The 25,000-nt window shown below is 23.6% G+C and overlaps 11 protein-coding genes across 11 annotated transcripts in view; 7 read left to right on the plus strand and 4 right to left on the minus strand.

Moving 5' to 3' along the window:
* DDB_G0291169 (hypothetical protein) overlaps positions 1–844 on the plus strand; it is a gene marked incomplete at both ends in the record, with an annotated part of 894 nt that extends 50 nt beyond the window's left edge. Inside the window, one exon of the mRNA XM_630284.1 lies at positions 1–844. This exon is cut by the window's left edge and continues 50 nt beyond it. Within this exon, the coding sequence (XP_635376.1) occupies positions 1–844 (844 nt within the window).
* A 687-nt stretch (positions 845–1,531) lies between these two features.
* DDB_G0291171 (hypothetical protein) lies at positions 1,532–2,413 on the plus strand (the record flags this gene model as incomplete). Its single annotated transcript, XM_630285.1, has 1 exon — positions 1,532–2,413. The coding sequence occupies one exon, from the start codon at positions 1,532–1,534 to the stop codon at positions 2,411–2,413; it is 882 nt and encodes a 293-aa protein (XP_635377.1).
* Positions 2,414–2,935: 522 nt separating this feature from the next.
* DDB_G0291195 (hypothetical protein) lies at positions 2,936–4,005 on the plus strand (the record flags this gene model as incomplete). Its single annotated transcript, XM_630286.1, has 3 exons — positions 2,936–3,195; positions 3,364–3,697; positions 3,808–4,005. The coding sequence occupies 3 exons, from the start codon at positions 2,936–2,938 to the stop codon at positions 4,003–4,005; spliced, it is 792 nt and encodes a 263-aa protein (XP_635378.1).
* Positions 4,006–4,623: 618 nt separating this feature from the next.
* hbx3 (homeodomain containing protein) lies at positions 4,624–6,627 on the plus strand (the record flags this gene model as incomplete). The annotated part of the gene is made up of 1 exon (XM_630287.1): positions 4,624–6,627. The coding sequence occupies one exon, from the start codon at positions 4,624–4,626 to the stop codon at positions 6,625–6,627; it is 2,004 nt and encodes a 667-aa protein (XP_635379.1).
* Positions 6,628–6,951: 324 nt separating this feature from the next.
* Positions 6,952–7,825, minus strand: ndufv2 (NADH dehydrogenase; the record flags this gene model as incomplete). Its single annotated transcript, XM_630288.1, has 2 exons — positions 6,952–7,578; positions 7,709–7,825. 2 exons carry the CDS (start codon positions 7,823–7,825, stop codon positions 6,952–6,954), a joined length of 744 nt encoding a protein of 247 aa, XP_635380.1.
* A 348-nt stretch (positions 7,826–8,173) lies between these two features.
* On the plus strand, positions 8,174–11,385 carry DDB_G0291175 (hypothetical protein; the record flags this gene model as incomplete). The annotated part of the gene is made up of 2 exons (XM_630289.1): positions 8,174–8,655; positions 8,766–11,385. 2 exons carry the CDS (start codon positions 8,174–8,176, stop codon positions 11,383–11,385), a joined length of 3,102 nt encoding a protein of 1,033 aa, XP_635381.1.
* Positions 11,386–11,943: 558 nt separating this feature from the next.
* tspE (tetraspanin family protein) lies at positions 11,944–12,721 on the plus strand (the record flags this gene model as incomplete). Its single annotated transcript, XM_630290.1, has 2 exons — positions 11,944–12,030; positions 12,113–12,721. The coding sequence occupies 2 exons, from the start codon at positions 11,944–11,946 to the stop codon at positions 12,719–12,721; spliced, it is 696 nt and encodes a 231-aa protein (XP_635382.1).
* Positions 12,722–12,891: 170 nt separating this feature from the next.
* Positions 12,892–14,449, minus strand: metK (S-adenosylmethionine synthetase; the record flags this gene model as incomplete). Its single annotated transcript, XM_630291.1, has 3 exons — positions 12,892–13,919; positions 14,025–14,102; positions 14,401–14,449. 3 exons carry the CDS (start codon positions 14,447–14,449, stop codon positions 12,892–12,894), a joined length of 1,155 nt encoding a protein of 384 aa, XP_635383.1.
* Positions 14,450–16,058: 1,609 nt separating this feature from the next.
* DDB_G0291181 (hypothetical protein) lies at positions 16,059–17,448 on the plus strand (the record flags this gene model as incomplete). Its single annotated transcript, XM_630292.1, has 4 exons — positions 16,059–16,382; positions 16,516–16,722; positions 16,794–17,123; positions 17,230–17,448. The coding sequence occupies 4 exons, from the start codon at positions 16,059–16,061 to the stop codon at positions 17,446–17,448; spliced, it is 1,080 nt and encodes a 359-aa protein (XP_635384.1).
* A 527-nt stretch (positions 17,449–17,975) lies between these two features.
* Positions 17,976–21,458, minus strand: dhx8 (DEAD/DEAH box helicase; the record flags this gene model as incomplete). The annotated part of the gene is made up of 1 exon (XM_630293.1): positions 17,976–21,458. One exon carries the CDS (start codon positions 21,456–21,458, stop codon positions 17,976–17,978), a length of 3,483 nt encoding a protein of 1,160 aa, XP_635385.1.
* A 1,713-nt stretch (positions 21,459–23,171) lies between these two features.
* ctrC (solute carrier family 7 member protein) overlaps positions 23,172–25,000 on the minus strand; it is a gene marked incomplete at both ends in the record, with an annotated part of 2,043 nt that continues 214 nt past the window's right edge. The window contains 4 exons of the mRNA XM_630250.1: positions 23,172–23,230; positions 23,328–23,461; positions 23,555–23,871; positions 23,969–24,939. Of these exons, the coding sequence (XP_635342.1) occupies positions 23,172–23,230; positions 23,328–23,461; positions 23,555–23,871; positions 23,969–24,939 (1,481 nt within the window). The remainder of the gene's footprint in view (positions 23,231–23,327; positions 23,462–23,554; positions 23,872–23,968; positions 24,940–25,000) is intronic.

A 25,000-nucleotide genomic window follows, 5' to 3' on the forward strand; every position in this document is an offset into this window, starting at 1 on the left:
AAGTGAAAGAGAATATTTTACATTTCGAGAGGATGTACGTAGATGTGAAAGACCAAGATGTGGAGGATATTTTTTAAAAAAATTAAACTCTCGAGCAGATCATGAAATTTATGTAAGTAGTTTTATAATGGTAAATGCAAATTTAAATCCAATGGAAATTGAAGACCATGATCAAAATATTATCAGTGGGTATGTAATGCCATCTGATGAAGATGATGGTTATAATACATTCTTTTTAAAGGGAATACACGAAAGAATGGTAATTCCAGATGTGATTAATAGTTATAAAAAAGTTTTGTCAAATAAAAAATTTAAAAATTCAGATTCATTTTATTTCCTTTCCAGCTCTCAAATTGAATGTATTCAATCTGATGGTTGTCCAATTTATAAATCAATAAAGATCAATTTTAATGAATCAACAAATTTTGAATCATACACAGAGCCATACACATCAAATGTTCCTTTATTGGATTTAAATTGGTTCAATTCAAGATTAATTAAAAAGGATATTCATAGTCCTTATATTGGTTCAATTGTTTCTGGTACAATTAATGATAACCAATTATCAATCACTGAAATTTTCATAAACACTGAAGATCCAGTTTTCCCTTGTAAAAGAAATACTTTTACTTGCACTACTCCTCAGGTTCCAACATTTTCTCGTTCAGTTGATCGTTGTCCAATATTTGAAAAATGTGTTACAAGATCTGTTTGTCATCTTGGAATTCCAACTTGCCCAAAAGGTTATAAATCTTATTCTTACCCTTCTTTACCAAAAGGTTGCTTAAAATATTATTGTGACCCTGAAGCTTTACCAAATCCTCATAAAGTTTCTGGACCATAAAAATAAATAAAAATAATAATAAAATCTACTAATTTATTTTTATATAAATCTTTTTCTTATTTTGTTTATTTTATTTCTTATTTTTTTATTATTAAAAAAAGAATTTCAAAAAAAAAAAAAAAAAAAAAAAAAAAAAAAAAAAATAAAATCCTAATTTGGGTTTACTTATTTTTTATATCATATTTATTTTAAAGTTTATTATTTTAAAATAAAATTAACTTTGGAAAAAAAAGAAAAAAAAAATTACATAAATATAAAAATAATAAAAAAAGATATAAAAAAATTAAATAACTCCAAAATAAGATATTGATTTTTTGGGGTTTTTTTATTACATTCAGCACATGTGTTGGTATGTTTTTTTTTTGTTTTTTTTTTGGGGGTAATAATAATTTTCTGAATGTTCTAACAAAAAATTATTATTTCAATTTTTAATTTTATTAATGTTGTTATTATTTTTATTTATTATTATTATTATTATTATTATTATTATTATTATTTTTTTTTGGGGGTAATAATTTTCTGAATATACCAAAATAAATTATTTTTTTAATTTTTAATTTTTTTAATTTTTTAATTTTTATTTATTATTATTATTATTTTTTTTTTTTTTTTAATAAAAAAAAAGTATAAATAGATTTTTTTTTTTTTATATTGATCAAAATAATATTAATAAAAAAAAATAAAAAAATGAGAATATTAATTTTTTTAATAATATTAATTCTAATAATAAATATTACTAATGGTAGTGATGAAGAATATTTCACAGTTCGTAAAGATTTACGTAAATGCGCAACTTGTGGTGGGTATTTCTTTAAAAGAATAAATTCAGATGAAAAAGAAATGCATGTCACAGGACTTTCATTAATTAATGCTAATTTGAAACCAAATAAGATGGAAGATGAAAAGAATGTAATTATTAGTGGTGATATTACTTTAACTGATAAAGATCAAGGATTTTATAGTTTCTTCTTAAAAGGAATTCATCATAGAATGGTATTACCACCAAGTGATGATAATAAATCAAATTCAAAAAATCTTAAAAATTCCACATCAGAATCATATGGTTTCATTTCAAATTCTGGTACTACTTGTATTCAAGCAAAGGGTTGTCCAATTTATAAGTTTTCAAAAATCAATACCAATGAAACTACTAATTTTGCAACCTATACTGAACCTTATACATCCTGTGTTCCATTATTGGATAAAGATTGGTTCTCCTCGAGATTAATTAAAACTGATACTTCTTTTTATGTTGGTTCCATTGTCTTGGGATCAATTTCAAAGGGTGAATTAACAATTTCAAGTATTTTTGTTAATACAGAAGATCCAGCCTTACCATGCCCAGAAAATCCAAGTTGTCCTGGTGGTAAAATTCAAACTTTTACTCGTTCCGTTAATCGTTGTCCAATCTTTAACAAATGCGTAAATAGAGGTGTCTGTCATCTTGGAATTCCTCATTGTCCAGTTGGTTATACTTCTTATTCTTTACAATCTGCTCCAAATGGTTGTTTAAAGTATTATTGTGATCCTGATTCTTTACCAAATCCATCAACTGTTTTAGGTCCTTAAAATAAAAATAAAAATGAAAATATGACTTTTTATTTTTTAAAATCAAAATAACAAAAACATATTTTCATTTTTATTGTTTTTTTTTTTTTTTAAAATCAAATCAGTGGATAGAATAAAAAAATTTAAATAAAATAGTTATTACCTTTTTTTTTTTAAAACAAAAAAAATAAATGAATTAAATCTGGATTATTTTATTTGTTTTTTTTATAATTTTTTCAAATATTTAAATTTGATTGGTTGTGGTAATTTTTACCCTCCTTTTAGTGAAATTGGTATATTTTTATTAAAATTAAATAACAAAAACAATTACAAAAAATGAATGGTAAATAATTAAATTCTTTAAAAAAAAAAAAAAAACAGAATTGTATAAACCTAAAATTAAAAATTAAAAAAAAAAAAAAAAAAAAAAAAAAAAAATTAAAAAAATCAAAACGAACGAAATTTTTTTTTATTTTTTTTTTTTTATTTTTAATTTTAAACCGAATCTTGATTGAAAGGATATTAATATTAAACCATTAAATAATGTCATCACCACCAAATAAATCAGTGGAAATTATGGAGGATTCAGTTATCCAAAATATTTTTGGAGAAAGTAGTGAAGAAGAATTAGAATTTTCATATCATACATATAAACGTATTGAAAATACAAGAGAAAATAAAGATGTCAAAGAAATTGTAGTTCGTCTATCTCAAAGACATAGTTTATGGGCACATTTACCATGGAATGCTGGTATTGCCTTATCTGATTATTTTGATGAACATGTTGACTTTAAAAATAAAAAGTAAATAATAAAAAAAAAATTAAAAAATAAAAATAACTCTAATTTTATTTATTCCAAAAATAAATAATAATAATAAATAATAATAATAATAATAATAATAATAATAATAATAATAATAATAATAATAATAATAATAATAATAATAATAATTATTATTATTTAATAAAGTGTACTTGAACTTGGATCAGGAGCAGGTTTACCATCATTTATAGCAGGATTGAATGGAGCAAAAAAAGTAGTTTTAACAGATTACCCAGACACAAATTTAATTGAAAATTTAAATTATAATATTACAAATTCATTACCAGAGTCAGTTACAAAAGATCGTATATATGGTAAAGGACATCTTTGGGGTAAAGAACCTGAATCTTTATTCCAATATTTAGAGAATCCATCAACTGAAAAATTTGATATCATCATTCTTTCAGATCTTATTTTCAACCACGCAGCTCATGATAAAATGTTAATATCTTGTTCAAAATGTTTATCAGATGATGGCGTTGTAAGTTTTTTACTTTTATTTATTTATTTATTTATTTTTTAATTTTTTATTATTTATTTAATTGAAAAAAACTACTTTTTATATATTAATATATTCATTATTATTTTTAGATTTATGTAACATTTTCACACCATAGACCAAATAGAATTGCAAAAGATTTAGCTTTCTTTGAAATTGCCACTGAAGAACCATACAATTTTACACCTGAAAAGTTTAATGAACGTAGAATGTGTGCAATGTTTGAAAATGATTTGGGTCCTGAAGAAATTCGTTCAACTGTTTGTTTTTATACTTTAAAAAGAAAATAATTTTAAAAATAGAAAAAAAAATAAAAAAATAAAACAAATGTTATAAAAAAAGTAAAAAAAAAAAAAAAAATATAAATAGATTATTAAAAAAATATTGCTTCAATTTTGATTAATAAAATAAAATATAAATAAAAAAAAAAAATAATAATAAAAAAAAAAATAAAAAAAAAATAATAATATTAAAAATAATATATTTAAAATTTTAGCTAATAATAATAATAATACTGATAGAATCCAATGGCGTTCATTTTATAACGTCATTGGATATTTTTTTTTTTAATTTAGTTTTTTTTTTAAAGTAAAAAATATCTTCCAATCATCAAATACATATATTTAATTTTTAATTTATTTTTTTTTTTTTATTTTTTTTTTTAAAAATTTATTATAAATTATTAATTTATTTTTTAATATTTTGTGGTAAAAGAAATGTTTTTGAAGGGTTTTTAATTAATATCATTGTCCTAAAAGAATTGTGGTTAAATTGTTTTTTAAAAAAAAAAAAAAAAAAAAAAAAAATATAAATAGATAAATTTTTTCCCTAATTTAAAAAAAGTATTTAAAAAAAAAAAAAAAAAAAAAGGTTATTTTTTTAAAAAAAAAAAAAAAAAAAAAAAGGAAATGATTGTTGATTATCAAGATGTTGATACTGTTATTAGTGGTGTAGATTATTTCTCTTCTTACAATGGCAATATTGAAAATGAAAATTGTAAACTTTCAGATCTTTTTGAACAAAATGTAAATAATCAATTTTTTCAACCAAATAACACATCACTACCACCACCAACAAATCAACAACCACAACCACAACCACAACAATGGGATTTAATGGAAGATGAAAATTGTAATTCATCATTTGAAAATTCACCTCAACAACCAACTTCACCCCTATTAATTTCATCACAAACTTCATATCCATCTGATTTATCATCAAATTCCTCAATATCTCATAGTCCAATTGAAAATCAATTATTAGATAATAATTTGGATATTAACAATTATTTAAATAAAATTAATATTTTTAATAATCATTTCCAAAACAGTGATTTAATAAATACAACATTCTTTAATCAATTTGAAAATAATAATTATATTAATAATAATAATAATAAAGAAAATAATAGTTATTTTTATAATAACAATGTAAATATTCCAAATAATAATAATCTAAATATAAACAATAATAATAATAATAATAATAATAATAATAATAATAATAATAATAATAATAATAATAATAATAATAATAATAATAATAATAATAATAATAATAATAATAATAATAATAATAATAATAATAAAAATACTGTATATAACAATGTAAATATTCCAAATAATAATAATTTCAATTTAAATTTATCAAATAATAACAATAATCTTAATTTAACAAATAATAATAATAATAAAAATAGTGTAAATAATAACAATGTAAATATTTCAAATAATAATAATAATAATAATTTCAATGTAAACTTATCAAATAATAATGTAAATATATCAAACATACCAATTTCAAACTATTACCAACAAGCAGCGCAAACTATTTTTGATGATAATTTTCAAACAATTCAATTTAATAAAGAGTATCCACTGAATGAACATATATCTCAATCAACAAATAAAAGAATGAAGATTTCTCATCATTCCCATTCACTATCAAATAACAATGAAAATAGTTTATCTCAACCTTATTTTAATAATAATAATAATAATAATAATGAAAATGAAAATGTATATAACATTGTAAATGAACAAAATCCAACCTTTAATCCTAATCAATCCAATACACATCAACAACAAGAAGAACAATATCAACAACATGAAGAAGGACAAGAAGAAAAAGAACATGAAGAAGAAGAAAAATATCAAAAACAAAAACCAAAAATTGAAATTGAAGAATTAATTAATATTAATTTAATAAAAGAAAAGATTGAAAAATTAAAGAATAAATTTGAAAATGAAAATGTAATTTGTAGTGAATTTTTAGAAAAGTGTTTTAAATTTTCAAGTTTTCCAATATTTCCAATTGTTGAAAGTAAATTAAAATTTTATCAATTTGAAATTGATTTTAGTTTTAGTAGTTATATTGAATCACAAAAATTGGATAAAATTGGGTTACCATCATTTAAAAGACCAGTACAATTTTTAAATACATTTTATACTCAAGAAATTGTAAATTTAGATCAGGAATTAATCACTCGTTCACAACCAATACATGATTTCATTGAATGTATCTCTTTAATTCGTCCATTATTATCATTATCATCATCATCATCATCATCATCATCATCATCATCACCATCATCATCCAATGAATTGAATTCAAAGCTTAATATGGTTCAATCGGTTTTCAATGTTGTAAAATCTTATCAAAAAACAAATACTGCAAATGTTATACTACAAGTATTGAAAAAGTATGCAAAAGAATTTAAAAGTCGTCGTATCCTCTCTGAGCAGCAAGAAACTAATATGAATCTTTGGTTTGATGCTCATGTAAATAATCCTTATCCTGAAGAAGATGAAAAAGTAATTCTTGGTGCTGTAAATAATTTATCAAAATCTCAAATTGATAATTGGTTTGGTAATAAACGTATGAGAGATAAATCAAATAAAAAGTCTTTATAAATAATAAATAAATAATAATAATAAATTTAAAATAATAATGATTAAAAAAAAAAAAGAAAAAAAAAAACTAATTTAAAAAAAAAAAAATAAATAAAAAAGTTAAAAGAAATTTTATATGTTTAAAAAAAGTTTGTAAGTTTTTTTTTTTTATTATGTTTATGGTTTTTTTTTTTTTTTATTATGTTAAGAGTTTTTTTTTTCTTTTCTCTATTATTAAAAATTATATATTAAAATTAAAATCGATTATTATTAATATTATTATTTATTATTTATTTATTTTATTTATTTTATTTTATTTATTTATTATTACTATTATTAATATTTTTATAAATCATCTCTACAAGTTGGACCAACTGGTGGTTCTAATAAGGTAGTTTTACCTTGTGGACCTTCAGCTGCTTTTCTATGAGTTTGTGGACCAATTTTAGTTGGTTTATTATTTTTAATTTGATCCAATAAGTTGATAGTTGAGGCAGAAGTGAGATCTTCATAGAAATCATCATTGATACACATCATTGGAGCATTGACACATGCACCTAAACATTCTACTTCAACGAGTGTGAATTTATTATCTGGTGTAGTTTCACCGACTTGAATACCTAAATGAGATTTGCAAGTTTTAATGATTTCACCTGAACCTCTTAACATACATGGAGTGGTAGTACAAACTTGAACAAAGTTTTCACCAATCTTTGTTCTATTAAACATTGTGTAAAATGATGCAACCTCGTAGGCTGTCATTGGTGCAATGCCACAAATATGTGCAACTTTATCCATTGCTCTTAATGATATCCATCCACCATTTTGTCTTTGTGCCAAATCTAATAATGGAATTAAAGCTGATTGTCTATATTGTTTTGGGTACTTTGCTAAAATCTTTTCAACTTTAACTAAATTCTCTTGTGTAAAATCAAATGGTGTATGTTCATTATTATCTTCTGTTTCAACATGCTTAATAAATTAGAAAAAAAATTTGAAAAAAAATAAAATAAATAAAATAATAATAAAAGTTAAATTAAATAAATATTTTAGATTTATGTGAATCAATTGATTTTTTTAATATTAATTCTTTATCACTTACTCTACTTAAAGCATCTGATCTTGTTAATGTGGATTGTTTAAAATAATTTCTGTTGAAACCATTTGATTTATTCAATTGATTTAAAAAGGTTGTTCTTTTGAGTAATGATCTAAACATTTTTATAATATTGTTCTAACAAAAAACACACACAAAAATGTTGAAAATATTGAAAAATAAATAAATTTTTTTTTTTTTTTTTTTTTAAAAAATTTTTATTTTTTATTTTTTTTTTTTATTACGAATTTCATTGAGCTTTTTTTTTTTTTTTTCATTCAAAAAAAAAAAAATGATGTTTTTTAATTTTTTCATTTTTTCATTTTAAATTTTTTTTTTTTTTTTTTTTTTTTTTTCTCACGCTCTTCGTTTTTTTTTTTTTTTTATTTTTTATTTTTTTTTATTTTTTTTTTTTTTAATATTTTTTGATTATTCATATTCATATATATAGAATTTCAATAGGATACGAATATGAGTAGTGGAATATCATTTGCAAGAAATCTACATATTAGAATTAAAAATGGTGTTACATCAGCACCATTTGGTTATGCATCAGTATTGAAATTTGGTATACCAGTGATACCACCAAGAACTCCAGGTAAAATTGAAGTTATTGAATCACCAATTTTAAAATATGCACAAGAATTTGCTGATAGTCATCGTGAAATTGGCTATTTAACAGATAATCGTTTATCACAAGATGCATACAATTATGCAAGTTTAAAACTTTCATACATGAAAAAAGGTTTAAGTGAATCACAAGCTAATACACAAGCAAAAAAAGATGTTATAAAAAATTTAGAAGTTCGTTCATTAGAGTTGGATCTCATTCAAAATCAAGCTCTTAAAATTGGTATTCCATCTTTTCAACCAAAATCTCATTTAGAACAAATTAATACTTTAACAAAAAAAGTTGAAGATCGTAGAGCAGAATATGAAATTATTGAAGCAAGGTAAAAAAAAAAAAAATATATATATATATATATATATAAAAAAAAAAAAAAAAAAAATACTAATATGTTTATTTTTACTTTTTTTTTTATTTATTTTTTTTTAAAAAAAGAGAAAAATTAGAAGGTACATTGGCACTTAAATTTCAATATGGTGATATGACACCATTAACATTATCAAATGTATCATTATTATCACCAATTCAATATTTTATTTTTGTTAAAGAACATCCAGAATATCATAAAGTTTTACTTCAACCAATTGGTGAAGATCAAGGAAAAGTTAATTTAGAAGAAATAAATAGTAGTGGAGGCAGATTCACAGCCTATGATTATTCAATGAATCCAAAAAATTCATTCTTTTTAACATTTTCAAAGAGTGGCAAATCATATATGGATTTAGTTACAATGGGAAATGATATGGTTTTAGAAAAGGGAGTAAAAAGAAAAGTAGCAAAAAAAGAATCAACAAAAGATGAAGATGATGATGAAGATGGTGTTGATGATGATGAAGAAACAACAATAACAGAATCAGAAGAAACAGAGGATGTAGAATATGAAGCAGCAGAAAAAGCAAGAGCTCAATATACAATGAGATTAAGTGCAAAATTAAAAGAAAATGATTTCAGTTTCACATTGACAGATTTAGAGAAAATACCAAATTCAATCGATAGAACTCAACTCGTTCAAGATAAATTAAAAAAGAATTTCTTCTCTGTTGAATCACTCTCTCAATCTAAAATCGATGTTGAACAAGGTCGTTTCATTTCTAAAGATAATGGATTCCCATCAGCTGCCAATATTCCATTGGATAGTTTTTCACGTTTACCAACCGTTAGTTCCATTAAAACTTTGAGACATCTTTTGTCAATCGGTGATGTCTCTAAAGAACTTTATGAATATTTAGAAAGACAAGAAAGTGGTGGTGGTGCTAAAATTGACGAGTCAGTCATTGGAGGAGGTTCTGATAAAAATGGTAATTCTTCATTATCAGCTGATTCAAACATTGGAAAGAATTACCTTTTTTCAGATTTATCACATATTGAAACTTTAAGTAACTTAAAGAGATACAATGATATTCCAGTTAACGATGGTTTAAATTCTGTTGAAACTGATCTCAAAGAGACTTACGTTAATACCGTATTGAATGTTACTGATAAACTCTATACCGCTCCAATCAAGGAACAAAGAATTTTGAAAGAAAAGTTTAGTAATGAATTCACCTTTGAAGAATCACTTTCAATCGATGATCTAAATTCACCAATCGATGAATTTGCTGAAGACCTTATTACTCAATCACCACCAAAAGGTCCTATCATTGAAGAAGATGGTTTAATCGATTTAAAAAATACAAATATCTTTTCAAGTCAACCACTCTATGAATCATTTATAACAAACAAATATCAATCAAATACTAAAGAAGAAGAAGAAGAAGAAGAAGAACAAAAACAACAACAATTAAAAGAAAAAAAAGAGGATGAAGAATATCAAAAACCAAATTTCCAAAATATTTTATCAGATGAAGCACTTAATATTGCTAGTGGTAAATCAACAATGGATCCATTATATTTATTGGATGCAAATAATAATAGAAGTACATTATTATATCAAAATTCAACTAAAAAACAACAACAACAACCATCATCATCGTCAGTAAATTCCCAAACTGAACAAGAAATTGAATCAAACCCAACTACTACTTTATTTGATAAATTTTTTGAAAAGTATATCTTACCAGAAAATATTGTAAGTTATTCAAAATATCACGCTAAAAGAATTATTCAAGATGAAAATAGAATTAAATCCCAATTAAATCAAGAGTTATTATTAAAACAACAACAAGAACAACAACACAATCAAAACTCAATAAACAAGGATCAAACTCTCATATTAGATGGTCCAACCTATGAGAGATTATCAATATTAAAATTAAATCACAAAGAAACCACCGATCTCCAAATAAAAACAGATATTGAAATGGAAATTGTGGAAATCTTGGAAAGTTTAACAAATCAATCATTGACCGCCAGAAAGAATGCTCATAATCATCTATACCCAGAGTATAAGAATGCCTCAAAGTCAATCATCAATGAAAAGAAGATCTCTGAAGATTTAATTAGATATGTTATCGATTCTGATCTCATCTCTCATAAATATAATGTTGCCCCATCCATCGATAAAGAAGACAAGGTCGATTTTAGAACTTTGAAATTGGATCCAGAAACTGAGCATCAATATGCCCACCACATTAAAGAGTTTAGAGATAAAGATGCCAAAGGTCTCATCTCTCAACAAGATGCCTTTGAATTTACAAATTACATCAACTACTTAAAGGAAAGTTCTGCTACTTCTCCAATCATTCAATCTCTTAAATCTTCAATTCATATGAAATCAAATAACAATGAACTCATCGATCAATTCAATGCTGAATCTTTAGAAAAAGATACCACCACCACCGATAAACTCTCCCCTGAAGGTTTGTTCTTTAAGCAACTCGGAGAAATGTTCCCTTCCGAAGCTGATAAAGAAATTGCTATCAATACTCTCTTATATCAAAATAATAAAAATCAAAAGATTCAAAAACTTGAAAATGATTTGGTTAATGCAATCTCTAAGGATTCCACCATTCGTATTCCTTCTCCAAAAGAATTAAATCAATCTCTTGCTGATGCCAAAGTTGAATTCTCCAAAAAAACTTTAACTTCAAAGGATCAATTTGATTTTGATAATTAAAAAAAAAAAAAAAAAAAAAAAAAAGTTATATAAAAAAAAAAAAAATTTTTAAATAAATAAAATAAAATAAAAAAAAATAAAAAATATAATAATAATTAATTTAATATAAAAAAAAAATATATATATTTATATATAAAAAATATAAATATTAATTTTATACAAAAATCTTCTCTTTCAAATCTATGCCATATTAAAAATAAATAAGCTATAGTTTATTAATTATTAATTTATTTCAATAATTTTCCCCCATTTCCAAAAAAAAAAAAAAAATCCTTAATAGGGAGAAATGAAAAGTTGGAAAAAAAAAAAAAAGTGGGTTTTCACTTATAAAAATTATTGAAATTCAATTTTATTTTTTTTTTTTTTTTTTTTTTTTCTCTAAACAATATTTATTAAAAAAATATTGCTTAGAAAAAAAAAAAAAATAAAACAAAAAAAAAAAAGATAGAATATTATTTGTATTAATAAAAAAATAATAAAAAAAAAAATAAAAAAAATAAAAAAAAAGAGATAGAATATTATTTGTATTAATAAAAAAAAAAAAAATAAAAATAAAAAATGACATTTGTGGATAATTTTGAATTCAATCAAAATACACCAAGATTAGTAAGAGGTCCATTTATAATTTTAAACTCAATAATTTTTGTAAGTAAAAAAAAAAAAAAAAAAAAAAAAAATTATTTAAAAACTAATTTTAAAGAAAAAAAAAAAAAAAAAAAAAAAAAAGAGTTTATCATTTATTTTATTATGTTCAACTGGTATAATTATTTATTACTTAAATGAATACTATTTAGTTAAAGATTTAACAATACCATTAGGATCATTTATTTTAAGTGCATATATGGTAATAACAACAATAGTTGGTGGAATAGCAATTTGGAAGAAAAAACTTGGATTACATTTGACTTTTATGGTATTTTTAGTGGTATTAATAGTTTGTTTGGTTGGTGTTAGTGCTAAAATGATTGTAGATAGTGGTAATCCAGAGAAATTACAACATAAAATTGAAAATATTTGGTATAAAGTGGGTAATTATCAACATCACTCAAAACACTATCATCATGGAATCATTGAAATAATTGAAAAACATCACCGTTGTTGTGGTTGGTCAAAAGAAATTGAAGGAAATTATTGTGTTCACTTTAATAGAAGAGAATCTGGTCATGGTTATTGTGCACCATATGTTGAAAAAAGTGTTGAATCAATTTTAAAATATTTGGGTTACTATGGAATAGTTTTATCAGTTATAGAATTGATTTTATTAATATTATCAGGTTTCTTTTTATTAAAAACAAATAAAAATGTAAAATCAAAATCATTTATTTTACAAGATTAAAATAATAATAATAAAAATAATAATAAATTTATAAATTATAAAATATTTTAAAATGTTTAAATTTTTTTATTAAACTGCGTTTTAGTTTTTTTTTTTTTTTTTTTTTTTTTGATTATTATATTTTTTTTTTTTCACTTATTTATCTATCTTATTTATTCATTGATCTATCCTTACATCTTGAGTTCTTTGACGGTTTCCCAGGTAAAGTCTGGATCATTTCTACCAAAGTGACCACCAGAGGCAGTTTTTTGGAAAATTGGACGAGTTAATTGGAGGTCACGCATTAAACAACCTGGACGTAAATCAAAGTTATTATCGATGATGGCAAGGATTTCAGCATCAGTCTTTTTACCGGTACCATAGGTATCAACAAAGACACTGAGTGGCTTGGCAACACCAATAGAGTATGAAACTTGAACTAAACAACGATCGGCAAGACCAGCGGCAACTAAAGATTTAGCGATCCATCTAGCAGCGTAAGCACCAGAACGATCGACTTTAGTGGCATCTTTACCAGAGAAAGCACCACCACCGTGAGCACCCCAACCACCATATGAATCAATGATGATCTTACGACCGGTTAAACCAGAATCACCCATTGGGCCACCAATGACGAAACGACCTGATGGATTCAAATGGTAGATGGTGTTATCGTCTAAGTATTGAGCTGGAACAACAGCTTTGATGACTAATTCTTTCAAATCAGCTCTGATTTGTTCGTTGGTGACTTTTTCGTCGTGTTGAGTTGAAATAACGATGGTGTGTACTCTGACTGGAGTGATTTTGTGACCTTCTTTTTTGTATTCAACAGTGACTTGAGTCTTGGCATCTGGACGAGCCCAGGCTAAGGTACCATTGTGACGTAATTCAGTTAATTTGTTGACTAATTCAGAGGCGAGGAAATGAGTAAGTGGCATTAAAGTTGGGGTTTCGTTGGTGGCATAACCAAACATGTGACCTTGATCACCAGCACCAATATCTTCTGGGTTAACTTTACCAATGTGGACACCTTGAGCAATATCTGGTGATTGTTGTTCAATTGCAACTAAAACATTGCAAGTTTTGTAATCAAAACCTTTTGATGAGTCATCATAACCAATCTTTTTAACAGCTTCACGAACAACTTTTTGATAGTCAACGTTGGCTTTGGTGGTAATTTCACCTAAAATCATAACCATACCAGTTTTGGTTGCAGTTTCTATTATTGTTTTTATAATTATTACAAAAAAATTAGATTAATTTTCTTTTTTTTTATTAAAATTTCTATTTTTTTTTTTTTTTTTTTTTTTTTTTTATAACTTACCACAAGCAACTTTTGATAATGGATCTTGAGCTAAACAAGCATCGAGAACAGCATCTGATACTTGATCACAGATTTTATCTGTTTAATAATTTTTATAAAAAAAAATGAAAAAAAAAAAAAAATTAGTGTTTGGATATTTTTTTTTTTAAAAAAAAAAAAAAACTAGTGTTTGCATTGGTTTTATATTTTATTTTTATTATTATATATATATTTTTTTTTTTTTTTTTTTTTATTTATTTATTTATTTATTTTTATTTGGTTATCTTTTATTTTTATTTTTATTTTTATTTTTATTTTTATTTTTATAATTTTTATTTTTATTATTTTAAAAGAATTGTTTTATTTTTATTTAATAAATTGATCATTTGATAATTACCTGGATGACCTTCGGTGACGGATTCACTAGTGAATAAATAAGATGACATTTTATATATTGTGTGAAATATTACTTAAATAACTACAAAAAAAAAAAAAAAAAAAAAAAACTATTTAAAATTTTTTTCGCTTTTAAAAAAAAAAAAAAAAATAAAAAAAAAAAAAAATTAAAAAAAAAAAAAATTAAAAAAAAAATAAAAAATAAAAAACTTACCGTGGAAAGTTCGTTTTTTTCGATGACTCAAAAGTTTTATTGGTGAAAATACAGAATTTTTCTTTCAATTCTTTTTTTATTTTTTTTTTTTTATAAGGTTCAATTGGGATAATAATAATAATAATGAGATAATAATAATAATAAAAAAAAAAAAAAGGTTCAATTGGATAATAATAATAAAAAAAAAAAACAAAAAAAAAAAATAAATAAAAATAAAAAAAAATAAAAAAATATGTGCATATTGATTTGTTATTTAAAAATTACAGTATGTATTAACCAATAGATTAATAAAAAAAAAAGAAAAAAGAAAAAAGAAAAAAAGAATATTATTCTTCAAAAAAAAAAAAAAATAAATGCCATAAATTACCAAAATCGTGCAATTAGATAATTTTTTAAGATTATTTGAAAGAAAAACCACACGTCAATTTTATTACCATTCCCAAGATATTTAAAAATTTTTCGGCTATAGGGTGATTTTTTTTTTTTTTGCCTGGTTCAAAAATAAAAAAAAAAATAAAAAAATAAAAAAAATAAAAAAAAAATAAAAAAAAAATAAAAAAAATAAAAAAAAAATAAAAATATAAAAATATCAAAAAAAAAAAACAAATAATAAAACAATAAATAATATTTCATAACAACAGTTTAAACAATAGCTTTAATTGAACTAATTTCTCTCAAAATATATAGTTGGTTTTATTAAATTATAAATAAATCGGGATTAACAGATTTGTTTTTTGATACAATAAGCCTTGTTGGGCTTTTTAGGGATTAGTTTTTTTTTTTTTTATTACATTCAATTTAGGGAATTATATTTAATGAATTAGTATTTTTTTTAATTGTTAAATTTAATCAATCAATATTTATCAGATTTTCAAAGTTTTTTTTTTTTTTTTTTTCTTTTCTATGTTTGACTTTAAAGCAAAATTTTCAAATGTCGGAATTGGTATCAAATTTTTTTATATTTCTAAAAAAAAAAAAAAATAAAAAATAAAAAATAAAAAAAAAAAAAAAAAAAAAATAATAAAAGGTGTGGTTGTTGGATTCAACAAAATGCAATAATAATAATTTTATGTTTTTGCCACACAATAATTTTTTATTTTTTTTTTTAATTTGTTTTTTTATTTTTATTTTATTTTTTTTATTTTTCCATTTACTGTGTTGTTTGTATATTTTTATATAATTATACAAATAATTTAGAGATTTTCAATATAATAGAATATCATATAACTTAAAGTTTAAGATTTTTTATTATTTTATTTTTATTATTATTATTATTATTATTATTATTATTATTATTATTATTATTATTATTATTATTATTATTATTATTATTATTATTATTATTATTATTATTATTATTATTATTATTATTATTATTATTATTATTATTATTATTATTATTATTATTATTTTTTTTTTTTTTACAATTTAAAGTTAATTAATAAATGTATTCGAGAGAGATAATAAGCACAACTAGAAATTTAATAATACAACACTTTGTTTTTGGCAATTCATTATTAACCAAATTCATTGGACCAACAGTTGTTAAATCAAAACCACCTGCAAAATGCCAACATAAGAGTGTTTCAACATCATCATCATCATCATCATCATCATCACAACCTTCTTCACAACAAAATGGAAGTGGTGGTGGTGGTGTGAACACAAATACCAATGGATTAAAATCAATGGATATGAGTTCCTTCATTAAAAAGAGTACTTTATTCCAAAATAATCAATCATTAAGAGGAAAATCTACATCGTTCGAGGTAAATATTAACAAAAGGTTTTTTTAATTTATTAAATTCTTTGTTTTATTAATTTATTTATTTATTTATTTATTTTTTATTATTTATTATTTATTATTTATTATTCAAATTTATGTTAATATTAAAATTAAAGTGGGAGATATATGGACTTGAATCTCAAGTTGTTCAAATGAATTTAAATCCTGGTACATCGATTACAGCTGAAACAGGGTCATTACTAGAGATGGGATCAGATATTGAAATGGATACTACAGCAAGGGGTGGATTTTTATCAAGTTTTAAGAGAATGTTCACTGGTCAAGGTTTATTTTTAACAAGATTTATAAATAAATCTGAAACTGTATGTCTGCTATTAATAAATTTAAAATATTTATCGTACCAATTTATTAATTTTTTATTTATTTATTTTAGGAAAAAATGAGAATAACCTTTAGTTCACCATATATTTCAAAGATTGTACCAATAAAGTTATCAGAGTTTGGAGGTGAATTAATTTGTCAAAAGAATGCTTTTCTCTGTGGTGAGGATTCTGTTGAAATTGAACCAAGATTTACTAAAAATTTTAAAACTGGTTTCTTTGGAGGTCAAGGTTTTATTCTTCAAAGATTGGTAGGTAATGGTATGGTTTTTGTGCATGCTGGTGGTTCAATCATTTATAGAGTCTTATTGCCTGGCGAGAAAATTAAGGTTACAACTGGTAGTATTGTTGCTTTTGAAACTTCGGTTGAATATAATGTTGAGGTAAGTAATTATTTATTATTATTATTATTTCAATTTTTTTTTTTTTTTTTTTTTTTTTAATTGTTAATTGGTGGTAATTTAATACTAACAATGTTATAATTTATAGTTTGTAAAAGGAATAAAGAATATATTATTCGGTGAAGGTTTATCTTTGGCAACGATTACAGGTCCTGGTTTAATAATTCTTCAATCATTACCATTTGAAAGATTGGTTAGAGCAATCGCTGGAAGTGGTTTGATTGGTGGAGTTTCAACATCTACATCTACATCTACATCTACTGATAATCAACAACAATCTCAATCAACACCAACATCTTCTCATTGATTTAAAATTTTTTAACCAAAAAAAAAAAAAAAAAAAAAAGGTAAAATAAAGATTTGATTTAATCAAAAAAATAATCAAAAAAAAATAAAAAAAAACTATTTAATTTAGATTTTTTAATTCTGTACTCATTTATCATAAATTTATTTATTTATTTATTTAAATCAAATTATTAAAATCTTTTGTGTCAAATTAATTTTTTTAATTTAAAATTTAAATAAATAAATAAATAAATAAATAAATAAATAAATAAATAAATAAATAAATATAAATAAATAAATAATAGTTTAAATAAATTAATAAACCAATAAAAACAAAAGAATCTTTTTATTTTATCATAAATATATCTACTATTATTATTATTATTATTATTATTATTATTATTATTATTATTATTATTATTATTATTATTATTATTATTATTATTATTATTATTATTATTATTATTATTTTGTTTTTGAGATTAACTTTAATGTTATGATTTATTTTTATTTTTTTTTTTATTTTTATTTTTTAGTTTAATTAGTTAATTATTTTCTTTTTGAAGGACGCCAAGCATTTGGATCATTATATTTATCATAAAGTGGTTCAATTTTTTCTTTTCTTTTTCTTTTTGAAATTTTATTTGGATCAGAAGTTTTAAAGAATTTTGGAGCCAATTCAACCAACCATTTTGGATCGATGGTACAAACCTCTCTCATATATTCTTTGGTGGTCATAACCAACTCATGATAGATTACCCAATCGGGATTTCTATTGAAGAGAGTGGAGGAAGGATGAATGTAAACTGGTTGACCCTCGACCAAAGTTTTATAGCCTTCATTTGGATCTTTTTTGCTAGCGTTTGCAAAGAAACCCGAACAGATTGCCTTTTGAATTTTTGTATAGTTTCTACCGGCGGAAATGATATCCAATTTGTAACGATCCATAATTGTGATCAATTGTTTTCTAACGTCTTGAGCTCTACGAAGGGAACGAGCCTGAACAAAGTTTTCAAAACACCAAGGATTACTGAATTTACTATTTTTCCAAGATTCATAAACGTTTAGTAGAGTTAGATGATCACCTTCAGGTTGAAAGAATTTTGCTTTCTTTTGATCGGCTAAAGCTTGTTTCTCTTTTGGACGATAGAAAACATTTTGAACTGATAACATTGCCACCACGGTTAGAATCTCATCACTACAACCGAGATCTACTGAGGCTATTAACATCTTTGACAATTGAGGATCCAATGGGAATTCTGCCATTTTTCTACCTAAACGAGTGAGTAATCCTTCTTCATCCAATGCACCAAGTGAATAGAGTTGTTCCATAGCTGAGACTAGAGTTTGAACTGGTGGTGGATCCATGAAATCAAAATTTAACAAATCATTGATACCCATAGCTTTCATGGTTAACACGGTATTACCAAGATTTGTACGTTGAATTTCAGGTATGGATGATGCTAACATTTCATTCTTAAAGGCGGATTCAGTGTAGAGACGATAACATTTACCAGGACCAGTACGACCGGCTCTACCAGATCTTTGTCTAGCAGCAGCTTGACTAATTGGAGCGACTACCAATGAATCCATACCATTCTTTGGATTAAAACATTTTTGTTTACTAAAACCAGGATCAATTACATAGTAAATACCATCTATAGTCAAAGAAGTCTCTGCGATATTGGTTGCAATGACAACTTTTCTACTACCAGGTGGTGCAGGTTCAAAGATTTTAGTTTGCATCTCTGATGGTAATGCTGAATAAACAGGTAAGATAATTAAATCGGGTACATTGGAGCCCAATGATTTCATACGTTCATAGAGGATTTGACAAGCTGCATCAATCTCTTCTTGACCCGTTAAAAACAATAAGATATCACCAGGTGGTTCAGAGAGATGAATTTGCATTACAGTGATCAATGAAGCATCAAGATAATCAGCCTCTGGATCTTTTGTATAACGAATATCAACGGGGAATGTACGACCAGGAATGATAAACAATTGGGCATTCATAAAGTACTTTGAAAATTTTTCAGCTTCCAATGTTGCAGAGGTGATCAATACCTTTAATTCAGGTCTACGTTGTAATGCTTGTTTCAATAAACCAAAGAGTACATCTGTACTAATGGTTCTTTCATGTGCTTCATCCAAAATGATTACACTATAGGCTGATAAATTTGGATCCAATAGACATTCTCTAAGTAGAATACCATCGGTCATAAATTTAATAATGGTTTCAGGAGAGGTACAATCTTCGAATCTAATAGCATAACCAACCTCTTGACCCAATTGACAACCAAATTCTTCAGCAACACGTTTACTAACAGACATTGCAGCAACTCTTCTTGGTTGAGTACATCCTATTTTACCTCTAGTACCATAACCTGCCTCAGCTAAATATTGAGCCATTTGAGTTGTTTTACCAGAACCAGTTTCACCAATGACAACCAATAATTGATGTTCACTAACTGCTTGAAGAAATGCTTCTCTCAATGGAAAGATTGGTAATGATTCTCTTTGTTCCTTAATGGATCTACTAGTTGCTTTACCATATTGAATGTGTGAACCTTGTGTAACCTTTTTCCATTCTGGTATCTCAGTATCAATACCTTGACCAGCTATACTACGAATTTCTTGAGCTAAATGACGTTCACCCGCTTCAGGCATTGGATCGTGCCAAGGTAAACTAAGATCCTTTGGTATACTATCCATCATTTCATTACGTTGTTGATTCTTTTCCTCTTTTCTCTCCTTTGAAAGTGCGGTTTGAGTTGAGGCAGCACGTTGTAATGATCCATTTGGTTTCTTTACGATTTTAATTGGTGATAATTGTTGCATATTCATACGAGTACCCTTTAGAAATTGAGGTTCATCTTCATTTCTCTCAATATCAAAATCCTCTTCTGGTTGTTCTTCATCATGATTAACTAATCCAACCTCTTTATCATAATTTGGCATCTCTGGTACCGATAAAATACCACTTGCTATTAATTGTTTATATCCCCACCTATCAGGTGATGCAATTCTTTTTCTATTTTTACTTGTTGTATATTTATCATCATCATCATTGTTGTTGTTGTTGCTGCTGTTATTATTGTTATTATTTGGTTTAAATGGATTTGATCTATTATTTGTTGAATTTGTTGAAATGATTGATTGTATATTTTGTTGTGGATTTAAATCTCTACCAGTTGATTGATCAACATCTTTCATTGATAAACTAATTTTTGAAGAGGCAACAGATAATATTTTAACTTTTACTTGTTGATTACGTTTAACGACATCAGAAGGATGATTCAATTTAGTTCTACCTGATAAAATTTGAGAGATATGAACTAAACCATCTCTACGACCTGCAATACCTTCCAATGTAACAAAACAACCATAATCATTTATAGATGAAACTTTACCATCATAAATTTTATATAAAATTGGTTCTTTATCAATTTCTCTCCTTTTATTTTGTTGTTCTCTATCTCTATCTCTCTTTTCTCTTTGTTCTCGTTCAAATTCTCTATCCATATCTTGTTGTTTTCTCTTTAATTCTTCTTTAGTTTTTTCATCATCAATTGGTACATCAACGATTTTACCTTGATCCCATTCTACTTTATTTGGTATTGATAATCCTGGAAATTGATTTTTCTTTTGATTATTAGAATTTGAATTTAATTTGGTTTCTTCCCATTCTGACTCTTTATAATTATTATTATTAGTTGTAGTTGTTGTTGTTGTTGTTGTAGTTGTTGTTTTTGCTGTGTTGGTATTATTATTATTATTATTATTATTATTATTAGTTGTTGTTGTTGTTTTCTTTTTCATTTTTTCAATTAGATTAAATAAATGTGAACTTAATGATTCTGGAAAATCTGGTACATTCTCTGATATTGCTTTATTGAAATCCTTTAGTTTAGGATTTTCGTCAGCTAAACCAATAACAAACTCGGCTAAAAGTTTGTCACCACTTCCAATAAACCTTTCTAATTCATTACATACTTGTGATTCTAACTCTATCCTTTCTAATTTATCCATTTACCTTGATTTTTAATATTTACAAATTTATTTTATATATATATATTTCTATACATATTAACGAAATAATTTTATTTTTTTTTTTTTATTTTTCAAAAATTCCAATTTTTTTTTTTTTTTTCTTTTTTTTTTTTTTTTTTTTTTTTTTTTTTTTTTTTTTTTTTTTTTTTTTTTTTTTGTTGAAATTTCAAAAGTATGTTAATTACATTCCAAACTTAATAATGAAAATATTCCAAAAAAAAAAAAAAATTATAATAAAATATATATATAATTGAATAAGAAAGTATTTTAGCCTGTAAAATTTAAAGTAATCGTTTTTTGTCTTGAAAAATTGGGGTTTTATTTTTATTTTTTATTTTTTTTTAATTCTAAAAATAGATTTTTGTTTTTGAATTTAATTTTGATTTTTAAAGTTGGAATTAGAAATTAATTTGGATACAGGAATTTAAAAAGACTCTAAAGACTTTTGATTTTATTTAAATAAATATGTTTTTTATTTTTATTTTTTTTATATTTTTTTATTATTTTTTATTTTTTATTTTTAATTTTTTATTTTTAAATCAACACACATTTTATCCTTTTCACAAAAAAAAATAATAAAAAAAAAAATAAAAAAAAAAAAAAAAATATAAATTTTAACACCAAAAGAAACCTAGTTAACTCTATAAAATGGATGCATCATTTTTTAATGAACAAAAAAAACAATATCAACAAACCTCTAATAATGATGGTCAAACTCAAAATAATAATCTTCTATTAACAATAAGAGAATTAAATATAAAGATAGAACAATTAATCTCTGAAAATCAAATAAATGAAAAATTAATAATTGAAAAAGAAAAACAAATTCAAGAAGTAATTGAAAAAGAATTGGAACTTAGAAAAGAAATTGATCAAGTTTTAAATGACAAACCACATTTGAAACTTTGAAGAATAAAAATGATAATAAAAATAATTATAATAAAAATAATAGTATATTAATATCATATTATATTATAAATAAATTAAATAAAATATATATATTTTTAAAAAAAAAAGTATTTTAGCGTGGAATTGTTTTTTATTATTTTATTTTATTCATTTATGTTGAAATTTTATTATTAGTATTATTATTATTATTATTATTATTATTATTATTATTATTATTATTATTATTATTATTATTATTATTATTATTATTATTATTATTATTATTATAATCAAAATCATTAAAAAAAAAAAAAAAAAAAAAAAATGATTAGGTTTTTTATTTTTAAAATTTGTTTATTTATTTTTTTTAAAAAGCCATTTTAATACAAATAAATAATTTAATCCAAATAAAAAAAAATAAAAAAAAAAAAAAAAATAAAAATTATTAAGTTTAAATATTTAAATTATTTTTTTTATTTAATAGTATTATTTTTGTAAAATTAGATAATAAAAAAATAAATATAAAAAATTAATAAAAAATGTGGATTTGTTTTTTTTTTTTTTTTTTTTTTTTTTTCCAATAGAATTTATTTTAAATATTAAAAAACAATCGGTTGTTTAAGTTAAAATAATTAGAATGGGGAAGTATTATTATTATTATTATTATTATTATTATTATTATTATTATTATTATTATTATTATTATTATTATTATTAAAATTATTATTATTAAAATTATTATTATTAAAATTATTATTATTATTTAATATGGAAAAGAAAAAAAAAAGAAAATAAAAAATTGTATTAATGATTGATAGAGTCTTCAACAGTATCTAATTGGTTAAGTTTACTGTGTCTAATACCTGTTAACAAGAAATAAGAGTAAATAAAAAAAAATAAAAAAAGTTAGTTTTTGTAGTTAAAAAATATAAAAAAATAAATAAATAAATAGACACAAACCATATATAAAATAGATTGAACTACCTAAAGCGGTCCAAGCAGCAACTCTGTAAAATGATGGTGTATCCAAATGCATAATAAAGAATGTATTTACAACAATGCCAAGGCATGGTAAAATTGGATTGAATGGACATCTAAGAAAATAAATAAAAAAAATAAAAAAAAATCGATTAGTCGTTTGGAAAAGAATTATAATAATAAATATACTATACAAAATAAATAAATACCTGAAAGAAGTTGGAATATTAATTTGTTTTTTCAACCAAACTAAACCAATAATAACAGCTTGACAAGCTCCGAGTGCAATTTGTATCCACATATTCCATCCCAATTTACTTGAAATACCAAAAACGCATGCAAAAACGAATAAAATTAATAAGATAAAAGCAGATGGGAATCCATCTTCACCACCATCCTCTCTTCTAAAACGCATCACAACAACACCCGCACAAACTGCTGTGAATGCTAATAATGTACCAATACTAATCATATTTGTAAGATTATCTAAATCTAAAACAATTGCTAAAATTGATGCAAATACACCCTAAATAAATAAAAGAAAAAAAAAAAAAAAAGAAATGTAAGGTTTTTTTTTTTTTTTTTTTTTTTTTTTTTTTTTTTTTTTTAAAATTAATACAAACAGTAAAAACTGTACCAAATACTGGTACTTGTTTCTTATTCATTGAAGTGAATTTTTCAAAGAATAAACCATCCTTTGCCATTTGTAAGTAAATACGTGGTTGACCTAATAGAGAGCAAAGTGTTGAAGCGGTTAAAGAAGTTAAAGTACCACAAGCGATGATCATGGCAGCCCATTTCATATCGAGACCATTGCCAATGAAAGCATCAGATAATGGAGAACCTTGACTGACATCAAGATAGTTGACCATACCAGATAAGACCAAAGTGACACCTATATATAAAGTGGTTGCAATTACCAAAGTACCAACGATACCAATTGGTAAATCTCTCTTTGGATTCTTTACCTCACCAGCCAAAGTGGTGACAGAATCGAAACCAACATAACTAAAGAAAACCACAGAGCAACCACTGAAAACACCAGTCATACCAAAAGGAAGGAATGGTGTCCAATTGGATCTATCTACATGGATTGAACCTAAAATGATGAAAAAGGTGATGGTAAGAAGATTGATTGCAGTGATTGCCATATTGAAACGTGCTGAATCCTTGATACCAAACACTAAAATGATGGTGCAAATTACAATGATCACTGGTGCAACTGGATTAATGTTTATCCACTCGTTAATACTATAACCACTGATCCATTGGGGTGCTTCTTTACCAAAGATTTTGAAAATCACTTGAAAATAACCAACCCATCCTCTTGCTACTGCCGATGCTGAAATTGCATACTCTAATGTGAGATTCCATCCTACAAACCATCCCATAAATTCTCCTAATGATACGTAAGCAAATGTATATGCACTACCTGAAACTGGAATACGAGCTGAAAACTCTGAATAACAAAATGCTGATATTAAACATGCTATTGCTGAAAATAAAAATGATAATAATGTACCTGGTCCTGCTTTTGTAGCAATCGCTATACCAATTGAAACAAAAACACCTGCTCCAACTGTACTACCAATACCTAAAAATATTTATAGTTTTAATTTTTTTTTTTTTTTTTATTTTTTTTTTTTAATTAATTA

This window comes from Dictyostelium discoideum (genome assembly GCF_000004695.1).
Source record: "Dictyostelium discoideum AX4 chromosome 5 chromosome, whole genome shotgun sequence".
NCBI classification, from domain to species: Eukaryota; Evosea; class Eumycetozoa; order Dictyosteliales; family Dictyosteliaceae; genus Dictyostelium; species Dictyostelium discoideum.